This window comes from Sciurus vulgaris, assembly GCF_902686455.1.
Source record: "Sciurus vulgaris genome assembly, chromosome: 4".
In the NCBI taxonomy this organism is placed as follows: Eukaryota; Metazoa; Chordata; class Mammalia; order Rodentia; family Sciuridae; genus Sciurus; species Sciurus vulgaris.
The window spans coordinates 6,331,012-6,348,705 of NC_136464.1; the positions used below are offsets into that span (position 1 = coordinate 6,331,012).

General features: G+C 50.7%; 1 protein-coding gene across 2 annotated transcripts in view; it reads left to right on the forward strand.

The window, feature by feature from the left end:
- Positions 1-17,694, forward strand: part of ADAM12 (ADAM metallopeptidase domain 12) — a 331,659-nt gene that overhangs the window by 246,687 nt on the left and 67,278 nt on the right. For both annotated transcript variants that reach the window (XM_079136781.1, XM_079136782.1), the window contains 2 exons: positions 1,297-1,381; positions 4,799-4,947. In XM_079136781.1, coding sequence (XP_078992907.1) covers positions 1,297-1,381; positions 4,799-4,947 — 234 coding nt within the window. The remainder of the gene's footprint in view (positions 1-1,296; positions 1,382-4,798; positions 4,948-17,694) is intronic.

Sequence of the window (17,694 nt, forward strand, 5' to 3'; positions counted from 1 at the left end):
CATTATTCATACTCATGTCTATTGTGCCTGTTCAGATGGCCTGTCCAGGTGAGTACAAAGGCCAAGCCCCTCCATCTACCAACACGAGCACTGGGTCCACTCTCCACCTCTGTGGGCTCCGCCTCTGTGGATCTACCCAGCCTTGGCCTGAAAATTCCTGGGTGGGGATTCCTTCTGTACTGGATACGATACGTGTAGAATTTCTTTCCTTGTCATTATTCCCTGAACTATCTGCATATAATTTACATTGTATTGGTATTACAGATAATCTAGAGGCGATGTAAATTCTGTGGGAGGACGTGCTTAGGATATATGCAAATCCTATGCCATGGTACAGGGGGGATGTGAGTATCCGTGGGTTTGGAAATCCTGGGGGTGCCCTAACCAACCCCTCGTGGGTATGCAGGGAGAACGAGCAGGAGGGATAGGTAGACGAGGTCTACTCTCTACCTCTGTCCAATGGCCCACAGCTACAGTAGCTGACTTTTCCATCCACCTAGCAGCATCTGCATGCGTACATGACCCACGTGGCACATGTCCGGGCTTCGGTTCCTTTAAAGGATCCAACGCATACGACGTTCAAGGTTGAAATTAACAGCATTCACTTGAACAGGCCAGTGGTGCCACTGGATCCATGATCAGGTTGAGTCCAGATAGAAGGCAGCCTGCACCAAAGCCACAAAGCCCCCTTCCAGAAGCTTCCTCCAAGGGTGCTGACTTCATGGGTGCTTAGGTATGCCCCCCCCCCCCCCCCCCCCCCCGGCTCCCAGGGAACAGCCACTCCTCTGTCGATTGCTGTTTTACAAGCTGTATTGGCAGGACACTTTGAAGGAGTTTGGGTCTCTGGCAAAACTTTTAACGAGAAGGTCCACGGTATTCATCCATGACAGAAAAGCTACTGCTCCATCTCACGGGCAGCCTTTAGTTATCGGTGATTCTCAGTTGTTTAAAGGAGCGAGTCCCTGCGATCCATCAGGAAATAAGCAGGCTGCAGCTTATAAGTGCACAGTGATGACTGGGTGCTGTCCAAGTCTGGCAACAAAACTCTGTAGGACCCGTGAGACCAAAATGCAACTGGAAAGATGAAGAGTAAAGAACAAAAGATGAAAGTCTTTTCCTCACCTTTGTGCACCTCAGGCAGCAAAATCTGCCCCAGGGTACGTCTGTGACCCGCCCTCATGTGGCTGTCTTCCTGGGAGCCTAGTCTCTAGGAGGCCTGCTTGACAGATTTTGAAACTTTAGAAAATGTGTCCACTCTACATAGTAGTAAAGAAAGCCCTTCCTTTTGTTTCCTAGTGGGGTTTATTTCCAAGGGACCACCATCGGCATGGCCCCAATCATGAGCATGTGCACGGCGGAGCAGTCTGGAGGTGTCGTCATGGTAAGCAAGGGCTGCTTCCCTGTCGAGGGTCCCAGGGAACCACTACTCTCGCCACGCTTCTGTTCCTGCTTTTTGGACGCAATCTGCCCTTACCCTAGCCACGTTTGTGATCCTCTACAGCCCACCATATTTTAGGGGCTGTTTAGAAAACAGAAATCACACGCAGCAAAGGCGGGCACGTCATAAAACAACGATCATCTCGGTGGAGGCTGGCCTTCCCCTTATATGGAAAACATTTTCAACTGGGACCTCCAATCAGTGTGTTCCAGTCCAGAAATGCCTCTAGTGTGGGGATGAGCCAGGCATTGGGGTTGCCCTCTCCAGTCAGCTCTTTGGATCGACTGTGGTTCCTCAGATGTTACCGTTCAGATGGTTTCCTGAGGGTTCTGCCTCCAAGCCCAACAGCCAGAAGTCTGAGGTTTTCAACCGCGTACCACTGCAAATGCTTTACATACCTCCTGGCCAGGGTACAATTTGTCTCTATAATAACCTTATTCTTGGAAGGCAGAGACCTAAGTTTATAGCTTTGCAAGGGGAACTTTGTCACATACAGGCCGTACGTGTTTGTAGAAGGAAATAAAACAAGAAGACTATTTGGTCCTTCTTATGGATTTAGAAGGGAGGGACCTTCGATGGCTGCCCAGCAGGGACTCCTGCTCCAGAAGAGGTGTTCACCCTCCACTGTCCTGCTCTGAACTGCAGTGAGTCCTGGGGAGCCGCAGCCCTTGGACAGGGGGGACCCTCAGACACTGTTCCTCCATCTCCACTCACCAAGCACAGCCTCGTCCGCCCAAGAAACCACAGTTCCTCCACGTTTTCCAAACAGAACATTCATGAGTGTTGGGTTGAGGAGAAGGGCGGGAGGAGCTGTGTTCTGCTGACTGTTACTTTCTCCCCACGTCTCGCCCACTCCGACCTTCACATGGAGCGGGCTAAGCGTGTCCCTCCTCTCTGGGTGCATGCCCTGCACAGGGCTGCTCTTTGGAGGGACTGTGCCCACTCACAGGATGGCGGACTCCAGGAGCTACTCTCTGGTTTCCTTTGAACCTGGAAGTCTTGTAGGTGACCTCCACCATGGAAGTCATTGGAAAGTTTGGGTTTTTTGTTGATGCCAGGTTAATTTCAAGTCCGATCACAACTGTATTTTTATAGAGCAGCCCATAAAGTTTTAAGAGGGAAACATTTTCTGTTTTATGGTTCCATGGTTAGCTGCTACCGACTTTGCCACTTAAAATTGGCATAGATATATGTCCTGAGAGCTGAAACCAGATTCCTTATAAGCAAGGCCCTCATGCTGCTGTGTAGTGCTGAAGCCATCCTGTAACCCACCAGAGAGGTGAAGGGCTTTCTTCAGCTCACATCATGATTCTGTTTCCATAGAAGCATTTTATCAAGATTTCTTCTTTAAAAGCATGCTGGGAAGTTTACTTTTTAAACAGATGTATGAAAATGATGTGAGAAATATCAGCAAATCATGTGTGATGGCAGGAGAATCTAGTTAAAACCAAAGTTAATTCTCAGAAATGGATTCTACCAATTTGAGAGCAGTTCACATCAAACTTAAACAAATTCCTTGTTTATTCAACATATAAGAGAAACATCAGATAAAGTGGAAATGCTGCATGGCACCTTTATTTTCTATAAAATTCATGAGATCAGCAAGCTCAACATTTTGACCAGGTCTAAAACTTCTATGCTTATTTTCTCTTCTTATTTCCCTGAAGTTAAATTCATGGGTGTTGCAGGTGACCACGTGTCACTCAAAGGATTCTCAAATCTAAACGGAATGAAATAATGTGACCAGGAAGTAGGAATCATCAAAAAATTAAAAAGAATATGGTTTCTACTACCATTTTTTCATTTATTCAATCACCAACTTCAGCAACTTAAAACAGTTCTCTTATATCTAACTGGCCTAAAAAAGGTCTTGATTCAGGGACCATACCAGAAATAGAGTTGTTTTCCTCCTTATTACAAATATGAACTGTTTATCAAAGTCTCTTAAGAGACATTCTGTTTGTAATTATTTATGCGTGAAAGAATATATAATAACTGCAATTAAAACCCAAACTGCAATTTCCAGTGATGCAAAAGAGTCAGTTATATGAAAGAATTTTGTGCCGATACATGCTAAAGTCACTCCTCGCACGCTTAGGCTGCCTACACTCTCTTCGCCAACGTGTGTTAGTCCTAAGAATTGATTTCCTGAAACATATTTATAAAGCTTCCTAAAGAAGGAAACTGTAAAATACAAAAAACAGTAATTTATTAGGAATTTCTCAAAATAACTTGCTTCCTTGACATGCCATTCTTTACTGAGGCTGAGGTCTAGCAGGAGAGAGAGCTGCCACCATAAATACCACCAGCCAATCCATAAGAACTTACGAGAACATGCTTTTATCCATGTCCTCACAAATACTGTGCATCAGGAAGAATGTTTTCTCTAACATGCAGAACCACACTGCTTCCTGGATCCCTTTTGGAAAAACCTCTTTGTCTCTTCCCTGGGTAGCACAAATGAAGAGTCCAGGAAGATGCGCTCCTTACTCTGTGACCAGTAGGCCCTTTCAAAAACACCATTTCTGGATACAATTTCTGTAAATCCCCTATACTAATTAACTAACTAATTTAAGTTTAAGAAACCATGCTGTTTAGTTGGTTTCTAGTATCTACACGGCCAAACCCGCTAAGCATAACACTAGCTGGGTGGCCAGGCAGCATTTTCCAAATGGAGAACCACCTTCCTCAGCCTGGCAAAGATGTCAGGTGCCTCTGTTCACATCCACGGTCAACCTGACCACCAAGGGCCAGCGGGAGTGAGACACTGATTATAATCTGAGTCCAGTGAGTCCTCCAGCAGACGACTCCACGTGGTCAGCCATCACTGGGAATCAGCGTGAACTTTCCCGGTGTCCTCCCTACCGGTAGACAGGAGAGGCAGGCCGGTCACGGCTGCTCAGGCCGTGCAGTGATGTCACCAAGCACCTTCCTGACAGCACAGCTTCCTTCAGGTGTCCTCACAAGCAGCGTGAGATGGTGCTGCTTCCGCTTCCCAGGGAGGAGTGAGCCTTCGCCTCCTGTGATGTGGAACAAGTTCTGCGTCGTTCAGTGGGATGTTTGTGAGGATTGGAGGGCGCGGGGTGGAGATCCCAGCCATGTCGCTTTCACGTAGACGTGAAAATCTGTGGGTGCACGTGAGGTACACAGTCCTCAAGAGAAGAGGCCCCAAACTGAATTGATAGACTATGTCAGTTTTCCTTAGGTTCAAAGTAGAGGACAGGCAGCTACGTGGGTCCTTTGGAGGGGATTTGATGAAGTGGAGTGTTCATGACAGGAAACTGTCTAGCAGGGGGAGGACAGGACGGAGGAGGCTGAGGAGACTTCAGCTATATGCTGTGCTCTTGTGTTTTCTTTGAGGACCATTCAGACAGCCCCCTTGGTGCGGCTGTGACCCTCGCACACGAGCTGGGCCACAATTTCGGGATGAACCACGACACGCTGGAGAGGGGCTGTAGCTGCAAGATGGCTGCCGACAAAGGAGGCTGCATCATGAACCCTTCCACCGGGCAAGTACCAAGGCTGTGCGGCTCAGAGTGTGTGGGGGCGACCGCTGAGCAAAGCAAAGCTGGTCCCCAGCTCCCCTGGTTGCCTGGTCAGAGTCTTCCTGGGAGCTTCCCCAGGGAAATCCCTGCCCAAATAGCAAGAGCAGACTGGACCGCCCTGCAGAGCCACGCTGACCCAGGCACACTCCCCACGGCCCGAGGCCGGCCCACTCCCCGGGAAGGGGCGGGATGGGTGCTGGGTTTGCAAATCATGTCATCCCAGCATGTGGTTTTGATTAGAGCCTATGACGGCTCCCCAGCAATCTGAAGAGCCAGCCATGCGAAGGCCTCGCACACCCTGTGGGCCCAGTTGGGACGGTCCCCTGACCCGGGAGAGAGCAGATGGAGGCATTTCCTCCCTCCGGGTTGGCCCAGGGGCATATCTGAATGTGTTGGTAGCTTGGGGGTTTGTAGTGTCCTTACTGATATATTACTACACCAGAGCTCAGAGGTTTAAGTGAAATCATTTTTCTGCTTCCATGAATTAGACTTTTCTCCTTATTTAACGCCTTTCTGTAACTCCAGACTTGGTTCAAGCAAAGGGAGAGAACCCCATCACCAGAGCCCTCCAAGGAGATGGAAACTAATGCCGCTCATTAGCGATTCCGATATGCTGTACCTCCTTTTAGCTTTGCATCACTGTAAACAAAAGATCCTACAATAGCATAAAGGAGCAAAAGTTTGGGGGGCTCATGATTTCAGAGGTTCAGGCCACAGTCAGCTAACTCCATAATTCTGGGGCAGAGGTGAGGCAGAACGTCATGGCAGAAGAGCATGGCAGAGGAAAGCAGCCCAGGAAGCAGAGAGCTCCTCTCACCAAGGACAAAATGTGAACTCCAAGGGCACCCCCCAGGGACCTGCTTCCTCCAGCTTAGTTACCACCCAGTTAATTCTTATCAGTGGGTTAATCCACTGATTAGTTCATGCTGCTCATAATCTATCTATTTCACCTGTAAAAATTCTTGCATTGTACCACACATGCGCTCTTGGGGGACACCACATATGTAAACCCTAACAAACCCCTAAGCATCTACCCCAGACTAGCATATCACGCTGACACAGGATTCTCATTAGTGAGGGAAAACATGCACGGGGGCCATGCCTTCTTCTTACATTAATCCTGAGACTATGCAGACACTTCCCTTCATGGAACTTTCCAAACCGAGCCTGCTCAAGGAGACATTGGGAACAAGAAATGAGGGTTGACTGAGTGGACCAAGACTGGGCTCGTGAGGCCTGCTGGCTGGGGGCAGACCTAAAAGAGAGGTCTAAAGTCCCACAAGAGCGAGTGGTCATCAAAGGATGTGGTGGTGCTTTGCGAACCATACCCAAAGGGCCTCCTGCCAAGTACCTTCAAGGGCACCAAATTGCTCCTGCAACAAACCACAGTCCATGCCAGGCGCAGCCTCACTTGGCGTGAGCCGTGGCAAGGTTTATTCTTGCAGCACGCATTGCCTCCTCGCGCTCATCGCCACTATCAGAAGTCCAGCACAGCCTCAAGTTCTCTGTTAAGCATAACTCAAGGGAGTCACGGAGAATTTGTGGAGGAAAGCGCTCTCTGCATCTGTGACAACAGAACCAAGGACTGCCCCCAAAATGTTTCAGACCAGCATCAACAGGAAGTGAGATATCGCAAAACTCTAGATACTAACACGTGGTTCTTCAGGCAGGCCACTCTGACACATAACCCTGCTCTTTGCCATTTAGGGTGTCTGAACAGAGGCAGAAGCACTGTTGGACATTTAGGGCAAGGACTTCCCTCTTTGGGTGCGAAGTGGCCCCAGGGCCTGTTGGTGTTGTGTCTCCAACATGCTGTGAGCCCAGATGGAGCCAGTCTCCCAGAGTAGCTGGTGCTGTGCGGCTCTTGGCGAGGGCAGTGGATAGGAAGTGGACGTGGAACTGAGAAGTCTTGTGCTTTCTTGTTCTGATGAACTCATAAAGTGGCCGTAGTAAATGCTCTGTGTGCTTAATTTCCCTGATTATCAAGTGGGCACAGATACATTAACCTCCTAGCTTCCAGAAATTGGTCCCCAGTGACCAAGATCTGGTGTGTATTGATGTTGCTAATGCTTTTTAATTCTTGATAAAAGAAACAACTGAAAAAAAGGGAAGTTCAGTTTGGGAGCGCTAGAGAAACCTGACCGTTCAACCCAACTGCTTTGTCGATGAGCAACCCCTCCAGCCCTCACGTGCCTGGTCACGAGAAGGAACGGCAGTCTTGGTTCACCCATCTGCCCTCCCTTCCTTCTCCCCCGGCACCCCTTGATTTGTCCTCATGTTCAGCAAATAATTCTTCCCTGCGCACTGTCTAGAGGAGAGCCCAGAGGCAGAAGACCCCCAGCCCGCCCAAGTATGGTCCTGAAGCCTTGCTCTCTGCTCCCCGCAGCCAGTCACAGCAAACAGCGAGCATTTGAACACCTCAGGTAGAGATGGTATTGTTAAGAGCTCAGCAACATATTTAAAAGGCTTTTCCCCTCTGTTGCCAGGAGTTTGTTAATAGTCCTCATTTGATTTATACCTTATTAGCAATTTCTAAGTTCCCTCTTCTGCTGAGCTTGTGCTTTTGCGTCAACCTTTTCTATTTGGTTCTCATTTATGATCCCACATCCCTGTCCAGAGAGTGGTGTTTTTAATTTTCTCAGATGGAAAGCAACTTCCTAAGCAAGTGGGTAAATTAATCACAAAGCCACAGCGAGGGGGCTGCCCAGCCCCAGTCATCCATCACCACACGGAATTTCCCAGGCCGCCCCAGCGCTATCTCAAAGTGGTGGTTCCCCTACCTCACGGTGTCCCCAGGAGAGTGGGAGAGTGGATAAAATGAGCTCATGTGTCCTTGTAGATTGTAAATCATTCCACATATGCAAGGCAGTATTCCCACTGTACAGTTCCCAGAGATGTCGGAACCGTCAAAACCTTACGGGGCTTTTTCAGAATGCCCACTGGCAGCGGCTGGGAAGGACTTGCATGCTGCAGACCTGTCCCTCAGCAATGCGTCCTGTTTCCGCGCAAATGGCTCTTGTTAATACGGCCACATCCAAACACCGGCCTTCTTTCTGACTTCTTCTCACCCACACTGATCCAACCATAGTACCAAGGGTTAAAAAGGTGAGTTGATTGAAGTCTTAGCCTCAAAGGGATTCAGAAAGAGATGAATCCATAACTGTCTTAATATTATAGTCTCTGAATCAAAAAGAACCAAGTATTATAAGTGGTTTAAAGGGAAAAATATATCCCCTGATATACTAGGTTTATCCTTTATCAGAGCATTGCAGGATCCTAGCTCCAAAAACATCAGCCAACTGCCACCACTGATGGATGGACCCAAGGGCCTACACATACAGCACAGAGTGGGGTCCTGCGTGAATTTGGGTGTTGTAACTTCCTTTACATACTGCAGGAATGGTCAGAGGGAGTTTCCTTATGGTCGTATCATTAATTACTGAGTGCCTTTGAGTGTGTGCGAGCGTGTGTGTTTTATGTCTTCGGGTAGTTAACATTTAAGACCTGTCTTGGAAATCACTTCTTGGCAAATGCAGGATCAGGGGTTCCTGTGGGAGTTCAGCTTGCTGGAGTCTGTCCATTAATGACCTTCCTGCAGTACTTGCTGGTACAGAGCTGAGGGCTGAGTAGGCTGCATTTATAGCAGTAAGAAAATGGAAATGATGTGAGCACTTTTAGTAGAGACTATTTAGCATCATGGTGAAGGTCACATCCTGGAGTGGAGACAAGGCAATATTTATATTAAAAAATCAACCCCACGGATTCCTCTATTTTGCAGAAAATTTTCTGTTAAAATAAGTGTTGGGGTGCTGGGGCCATCTTGTGCAGGGAAAGCAGTGGAGGCAGCAGCACACGTTAACTGGGCTCCTGCCACACATTAAGCTCCTTGAGGGTGTCACACCACGAACAGGGCAGGCATGCTGTCTTGCCCTCGTGGAACTTACAGTGGGGAAAACATCCTGAGAAACAGCAAATGAAAACATTGCAGACTGGAAGAACTGCTATGAAGGAAGCACACAGAGAGGACAAGGAGGGTGAAAGGGGCTGGAAGAAGGAGAGAGGAGAGAAAGAGAGAGAGCACCAGCCAGCCAACCAGCCAGCCAGTCAGTGAAGAGGCTGGGTGTGGTGGTGCATGCCTATAATCCCAGCCACTAGGAGGCTGAGGCAGGAGGATCCCAAGTTTGAGGCCAGCCTTGGCAACTTAGTGAGACCCTCAAAATAAACATAAAGAAAGAAAGAAAGAAAAATGGCCGGAGGTATAGCTCAGTGGTCAGTGTGAAGCGTCCCTGGGCCCAATCCCACAGAGAGATTGTGCCTGCCAGAGAAGAACACAGAAAGACATGAGCTCAGCAGAGGGGGCTGCAGGGGGCATTGGAGGGGAGCCAGGGCACGAGGCAGGAGGAGATGCCGCTGCTGCTGCGTCGGACTGAGGAGCCAGGTGAGGCCAAGCCCAGCTCCCTCGGCAGGAGCACAGGTCCTTCTCTCCGGAGCAGTGGGGGATCGCTGAGGGTTTTCAGGTCAAACAGTAATACGGTCTGAGTTTGCTTCGTTTTTAAAAGGATCTTGTAGCCTCTGCGCTACGGTAGCTTGCCAGACGAAGGGGCTTCCTGTAAAAGAACAAAAGTAACAGCATGTAAGTTCTAGATTCATTTTAGTGTGACCAACAGGCATTTGGGACCTGCGAAGAGGAGAGACCCTGCATCCTCGTGCCTCTGGCGGCTCACACCACACCCTCACAGCCCGGGGGGCAGGATTCTCTTGTATTTAAGACTCCGGTCCCCTTTCCCTCTCCTACATTAGGTACCCTTTGAGGACTGGGATAAAAAGCCACGAAAGAGCACCTTCACTTCCCCCTGTGTGCATCTGAAAGGGATCGCTGCCCGTTTCCACACTGCCACTAAGGCTGGGCGTTTGGACCTGGTCTGGTTCTGTGTAGTCCAGGCTGGAAAATGGCCTAAGCAAAGAATGTGTCCCCAGCTGCCATCACAGCACGGAGAACAGTGTGTCGAGCGTCCAGCGTAGATGGTGAAAGTGCGCACACGAGGGTGCTCCTTACTCTCCAGGGATGACAGTGACGCCCACTAAATGGAGTTGGACCTTCAGCCATGACATCCGCAGTGAGATCAAATACCCCTGTTTAAGGACCAGCCATGCCATTCTCCTTCCCCAGAAGTTTGTACAGCTGGCTCGTTGGGTTCCATTGGCCGCAGCCCTGGACACGTCCATGCTGCACCCATTTGCCCCACCACGGTCTGGACATGGATCACATCTGGATGAGCCACTGGACCTGCATAGCCTCCCCCCAAGTTCAACCTTCCCTACCAATAGCTGAAAAGATCTCAGCCACGCCTCGGACTTGGGACAAGCCCACTGCAGGAAACAGGGTCAGCACAAGAGCAGTGGCCACAAACCAGAGTGAAACCATTTGTCTATCCAGCCAGCATTTGCTATTCACCTACTATGAGTCAGAGCCTAGGGAGCACCTTGACTTTGAGGGACACCCACTCTAGTGGGGAGCCAGGCAGGTGAGCTGGGGAGGACAGACTGGAAGCTCAGGATTCTGACAGAAGGTACATTGGGTGCCAGGCATGTGGCCTCGGGGCACCTTGGCCAATCTGTTTGCAGGTTCTGGACATCACAGCCTCTCATCTGTAAGAATTGCAATTTACATTTCTAGAAGGTAATGAGAAATGTTTCAACATAACCATAAAACCATTTGACATCTTTATAAAAATGACCAATAATTCCTGGTGAACTGATGCCAAGGTTGGAGGGGGCGTGGGCAGGACTAACGTCCAGTTTGAAGTGATCTCTACAGAACTGAATAGGGGTTAGGCGGGCCCCTCCCTGGAAATCCTGTGCTAACACCAGGTGTCTCTGGGGGAAGGCCGTGCCCAGAATGCACTTCAAGGGAGCACAATAAACAGCAATTCCAGTGAAAAGTCCCTGGACTTTGGATGTTGTGGTGGTTGATAAAAATGCAGTGTAACTGGGAAGTCCACTCACTGTGGAGTCCACTGTCTTGAAAATCACTGAAAGCCAACCCCTTGTGGACTTTGAGGACCTGTTTGCACTCTCATTTTTGAGGGGAAGAAAAATGGAAATCTCTATCCAAGGAGAAGGAGAAGAGAGGAGGAGCTGCTGAGGAGGAGCACTACAGGGCTCAGCACCAATGCCACTGGCCCCAAGTGGTCTGCCCAGCTGCGTCGTGCATTATCAGTGCCGGCAGGAGGGATTCCGGAGAATGTGGAGGAAGGGCACATCCATACAGAGCATGCTCCTGTTTCCTTTCTGTATAATTAGATCCTACCCATTGGAAAATTAAGGAATTCATCTGCAATCGATGCAGTTAGAATGCTGACCACACCACCCTGGGACATGGCAGAATTGTCCTCCTCTCTCCAGCTGGACACAAAACAGAGGTCAAGCCAGGGAAGCTGACTTTGCATGGGCACTGCTCTCTCACTACCCAGTTCAGGGGAAATGCATACGGCCAACTTGACATTAACCCAAGGGGTCGGACTTGTGTCCCATGCATCGTGAGCTTAGTGAGGTGGGTGACTGTACCCATCTCAGAGGTAAAGGAACTGGAACTCAGAAAGCTCAGCAAGCTGCCTACACTGTCAAAACTGTCCCTGTGAAGCCCAAGGACCTAGAGCGGACTTGCCTCCTGGTGCATTTGCCACATGGAAGTGACCACAGCCATGTCTGGGCTTCATGTGACCATGAAGGCCTTCTCAGGACAAAACAGTGTCCCTGGGCAACTTCTGGGAGGTGGAAGTCAGCCCTGTTTTTAAATCATTTAGTTGTGCAAACCTCCTTCAAATTATATTACAACAGCAGGAACTTATTTCCTGCCGCTGGCTCCCTAACCCAGCATTTCATCTACAGGGAGACACGGTGAGGATGCTGCGGCGGGACTCCTGCCAAGCCCTCCACACCCCCTCCCACACACGTACCCCAGGGCTCCCTCCTCTCCCCGGGGTGCAGCACGCAGGCTGCAGTGTGAGGCCAAAGGTGATTTCTGGGCCTCTCTTTAACCACAGTCCCTGGAAGAATTTATGCTAAGCTCCACAAGGTCAGGTGTTTGTGTTCTGTTCACTGCAGGATCCCCACACCCAGAAAAGTAGCTGGCCGGAAGCGGAGTTCAATAAATACCTCCGAGTGAAGGACACATGGGTTGGCGGGTGGGTGGAGAAGTGAATGGGTGGCAGGATGGAGGATGAGTAGTAAGAGGGTCAGCGAAGAGTGTGTAAGGGGTGGGGGAGTGACGGGGAGGGTGGGTGGACAGAAGAAGGGACGGATGGATTGATAGACAGACGAGCTGAAAGATGGATGCATGGGAGGACGGGCACACAGTGTGGGTGGAAGGAAGGGTGGGCGGACGGGTGGCATGGTGGACGGGTGGGCAGATGGGCGGATGGGTGGTAACTGCAGTGCTCTGAGATGGCTGCCCAGTGAGGGTGTCTCTTCACATTTTGATTCTGGCCAACTCTCTGGGGAGAAGACTCAAGGCCACTGTGTTTCACACGGACTCTCGCGTGTGTAGCATCGCCCGCTTGTTTTTATGTTCGCCCCACATCGTTCTACGGTGGATTTCCCATAGCTACAATGGACACAATACGATCAATAGAAAAAATTCAAAATCAACAGAAAACGAGAGTCGAGAGAATCCAGGTAACTGAGAGACCAAGCACATCTCCATGGAGAGCAAGGCGACGGGGCCCTTGTCCTCCCAGCCAGGGCCTCTCTTGGGACCATTGCTTGATTCAGCCAGTGCAAGAGGGGGCAGATCAAAAGCATAAACTCTAAAACATCGTAACAGCTAGGAACAAAAAAATCCCACTGCCCAGTGACCTTGCTCCACTTCACAAAGAACTCCTTTCTCGTGTCATCTGCACGGCGCTGAGGAGGAAAAGCGCGTGCCATCACCTCCTTCTTGGAAACGGGAGAACAGGTCAGAAAGGCCAGAGGCCCCACATGGGCAGACTGACTTCTGGACATCAGCCTGTGGCCCCCGCACGACATTGCCCCTCGCAGGTGCTGTGAGCTGAGAAGCCTTTGGTCCCCAACCTTGGGGGGCAAGAGGGATAAGCCTTGCTTCACCATGATCGTGCTCTTGGGTCCCATGTCATCCTGGTGGTGACCCCAGTTGCTTGTGAGGCAAGGACAGGGCACATGCAGGTCTCAGCCCTGGGTGGGTGGCTCAGGGGTCTCTGCTGAGATCACTTTTCCTGCCATACTGGATTAGAAGCATCTTGCAGAGTCAGCAGGAAGACCAGTCCAGGGGCAGGCGGGAGACCCATGTCATCGCAGACCTGTGAACACTTGCATTAGCCAGGGGATCTGTTTCCATCTGCAGAAATCTGTCCCAGCGAGCCCTGCTGTCAGCTACCGTTCCTTTTAACAAAGCTGAGCAGCTCAGCTAAGCACCACCTCTGAGGAGCCGAGGTCCCTCACTGTGGGCTGTGTCCCCTGCCTTGCAGGACTTGGTTCAGGAGGAGACAGCCTCAGGCACAGAAGAGAGAAACCCACTGTGGTAACTTCCGGTGGCCTCCTGTGTGTGTCTCAGCATAGTAGGGCTCAGTTGGTGTCTCTCTTAATTATAATTTCTGGGAGATTTTATTTGCACTTTAATTGGCTTCCAGGGAAGAGGAGGAGAGGTCAAAGTTCACATGTTTAGACCACAAATGACAATGTGCTGCAGATGGCTCCACTCTGGGCCCAGGTGTTTGCTGTTAGCAATTGAACTGTCCCACTGAGGACGGTTCTGGTCACTCATGCCTGGTCCCGTGGTTTCTCTAGCCTTCTGGGGCCCACCTGGCACGCCCGCTGGGTCAGCAGCCAGCACTGATACTTTCTGTCCTGGAGAAGTGACCGTATCTGGCCCACTAACTGCACCTGGCTTTGCTTCTGTCATTTGAGCCCAGTTTCCCCCATGCCATGTGTGTGCCCTCCCGTGGCAGAGTGGGGGGACTCCGTCCACACCCCTCTCCTGTCACCCCATGAGGACCAGGCTTCTACTTTGATGAGTCACTCTTTCCTGCCCACAGCTCACTGACTCCCTTGTTGCATTCTTGCTGAGCTAGAGAAAACCTGGCCCTCTTAGCATGGAGCAGGGTCTTAGTGCTTCTTGAACACCACAGATGTATGGGGTTGAGGATGGAGTGGACCAGCTATCACTCTCTGCCTCCTGAGGCCTTTGGGTCTCCAGTTTCCTTGTACTTGTGGTTTTACAGATTAGAGACTGCTACATTCTGGCCACAGTCATAACACACCCACCCCATGTCACTTCTGAGCCTGAGTCTGTGACTTGAAATAGGTGCAATGGCAAGTCTAAGTGAGGAAAAGAACTGGACATTCTGCTGGGGCAGTGGCCCTGTGAAGTTGACCAGAGGCCTCCACATTTTGGTTGAAGCTCATTTATCCTCCTCCTCAGTGGGGGGTGGTGATCCCACTTTGTAGATGGGGGTCACTGTCTGCTGGTTGTGATTCTTCCCCACCTCCCCTGCACCACACTCCCGGTAGAGGAGGGCCCCCGGTCTGCCCAATCTGCAGCTTCCTGTGTGGAAAAACTGAAACTCCATCTTGACCTGCAAAAAGAAACAAGTGGGCCTCAGAAGGCCAGCAACCTACTTCCCCGAACCACTGGGCCTTCGCCGGCTCCTCATGTATCAATGACCGACAGTGCGACTTTGGGAGTTTTATTCCCCCCAGTTGATTTAAAGAGAGCAGCCTGGATGGCTTCCCATCCCTGGGGTTGGTGCGAGCTGGCTTCTCCCGACAGCCCGGAGCTGTCCTCAGCGGCTGCCTGTCTCTTCCATTCTTCTTCCTCCATCACTCCCAGGGCTTCCTGCGGTCAGCATTTGGACTGACGGCAACCTGGGTCTCAGTCCTGGGGAACCAAGACTTCTGCACGTTTATTGACGAGGCAGCAGGGTCACCGGGAACAGCAGGACCATGACCTGCCGCCGCTCAGAATCCAGCCTGATTCTGGCTGCTGTCCTTGGCGGCCTAACTTCTAACAAGAAACGCGGTTGTCTCCGCTGCTCCCCGGAGAGCTTTGGCAAGGAGATAACTCCCGACTCCCACTGTCAGGGTTGATGGATTGGCTTAGTGTGACTCACCCCAAGAATGCAGCGGTGAAACGCACATAGGCTCCTACAAGAAAAGAATCTTCTGACTGCAGATTTGTCAAAGTACAAGTAACCCCTAACAACGTTCCCCTGGGCAGTTTTGTGACAGCCAGCATATTGAGCCATGACAGCATTCATGGTGGGAAGCTCTAAGTGGTATTCCTCTTTTTAAAAATCATCGGCTTTCCATTTCATCTTCTTTTTATTCCTAACCTTGCATTCAGCGTGGTACATGTGCCCCGAGTATCTCTGGTAGTTAAATCTTACGTAAGAGGAGAATGTGTCCAGCCAGAGAGGTCGCACCCAAGCATTGGCCACCGTCACCCTGCCGTGGTGTCCGAGGTCAATCCTCTGCCCCTGAGCCGAAAGCAGCACTTTTTCCTGTGTCTGAGGTATAACGATTTTAAAGCGTTTTTGTGCCAAGTGGAAGTACAGGAAATGCTCCTTTTCCGGGTTGTTCTCCGACTTTATTGCTCTGCCCCAGTCTCTCATTGCTATACGTCAATTCAATTAGCTGCTGTCCTGGCATATTTGGGATGATTCATTAAATATATTAAAAAGTTCACTGGGATGAGCTTTCCACCTGCTGTGGAAGAAACCAGGCTTGGCTTTTTAAACACGGACCACGCGCAGTGACGATCCTGGACCTTAGCAGCAACCGCAGAGCCCAGATCCGTGTTCCCTTCATGGATGCTCCAGGGGATACGCTGCTGAATAAGGAAAGAGAAACAGGAGTGAGAGGAAGGCAGAACCACCACACGGCGGGCTTCTGAAGCACATGGAAGGGACGCATCCATCGCGCACACCCAGACATTGTCCCGCACCTTCTTCAGTGTGCAGGATGAGAATCAGCCCGGTGATCGTGATTCTTAAAGGTCTTTGAGAAGTCATTCCTGGTTTGGAGACAGAAACTCATGGAATTTTACTCAGGCCTAAAATGAGATAAGGTTTCCAAATGCTACACTTTGGACTTTTAGAAATGGGAACTATGGGTTCCCGCGGGGCTATTTCTAAGCAAAGTGCAGGAAATGTGTAAGAAGAGGTGTGCACTGGCCCACATAGCACCCTTAAAACAGGTGGATTTTAAATCTAGGCATCGTTCACGAACTTGAATGGACATCGAAGTCTCTTGGGCCATCAGCTGAGCGATGAGCTGGTGTGGCCCCAGAGTGGGCGCCTACTCAGCCACAGGAACACGGAACCCACATGTGCTGCTGTGCGGAGCAACTGTGACAGCCCCGTGCTAAGGCGAAGGAACCAGACGGGATGAGTCCACCCACCTGGAGTGACAGGAGCTGCCCAGTCCTCACAGATGTGTCTGTGAGGCCCGGAGGAGGGAGAAGGCAGGGCTGTGCCTGGCGGGCAGGGCTGTGTCTGGCAGGCAGAGAGGAGGTCCTGAAATCAAAGTCGCGCGGCACTGAATGTTCTAGGAACCACAGAGTGGACAATCTCAAATGGTTTAAGGGATGAATCTTATGTTCTTTGAATTTTTAGATCGGTTAAGCTGGAGGGCTGGTTAAAACGGGTTTCTGGCCCTTCCCCTGAGTATTCCCGACTCAGTAGCCCTGGGCTGTGGCTGGGGACTTTTGTCTCTAGAAGTTGTTGGTGCTGCTGGCTCTGAGGCCCAGTGAGAACCTGGCCGGGCAGGGCTGGGTAGCAGTGGCGTGTGGCCTGTGCCCACACCTGTGTGTCCAGAGTGTCCTGATCACCTTCCACACTTCTGCAGTTCTCTTCAGGCAATCCAGTGCTGGCCTGACATCTGGAATAAAGAAAATGATTTTTAATCACTGAGTTTGGAGCCGAAAACCATGGTCAAGTCTAGGGTCCACCATCCCATGACCGTGAATTCCAAAGTTCCTTCACCTCATTGGCACGTGGTTATGATGAGGTGGGTCTCACTGGATGATTTTGAATATTTTTTAAAAAGATAAGAAGGAAACTGACTATGGCCCTACTGCCTGCGTCCGAGCCGGCGCTCAGTACAGACTGAAGATACGAGTTCTTACTCAGTTGCTACTCTTGGGAATCTATCGTCTTGTGGTAGGAAAACTAAGGGAAAAGAATGAGAAGCTGTGTCAAGCCCGGGGCTCCACTGAGGTGGCACGAATGCTAGGGTGCCTGGGCACTTGCCATTTCAAGGACCATCGCGCAGGACAGAATCTTAAGGGTCTTGGACAGTGGGACGGGTAGGCAAGGAGCTTGGTGAAGCCCCGCCGCGGGGACGGTGGGCTGCACTCAGGCCGTATCTGAATTATCTTGAGGTTCTCAGAGCTTTGAACACAGTGTACCCTGGAAACACTTCCTGGGTGAGCGAATGAGTGAGGGACGGAGGGAGGGAGGCGCCAACCCCCCCCCCCCAAGGCAGCGGAGTCCTGCCATCCTGGAGAGTCGGAGGCAGCGACTAGGAAGCAGGATACTGCACTTGATTACCGAGCATCTCCTGGGCGCTCCCTCTGGTGTGGCGGGCTGGAGTCATGGTGGCCGCCAGCAATCACGACAGGGTGCCTGGGACTGTGGGGCTCGCGTTTGGCAGGTGCATCGTTTATACACACCCACTGACAAACGATGCCTGAGC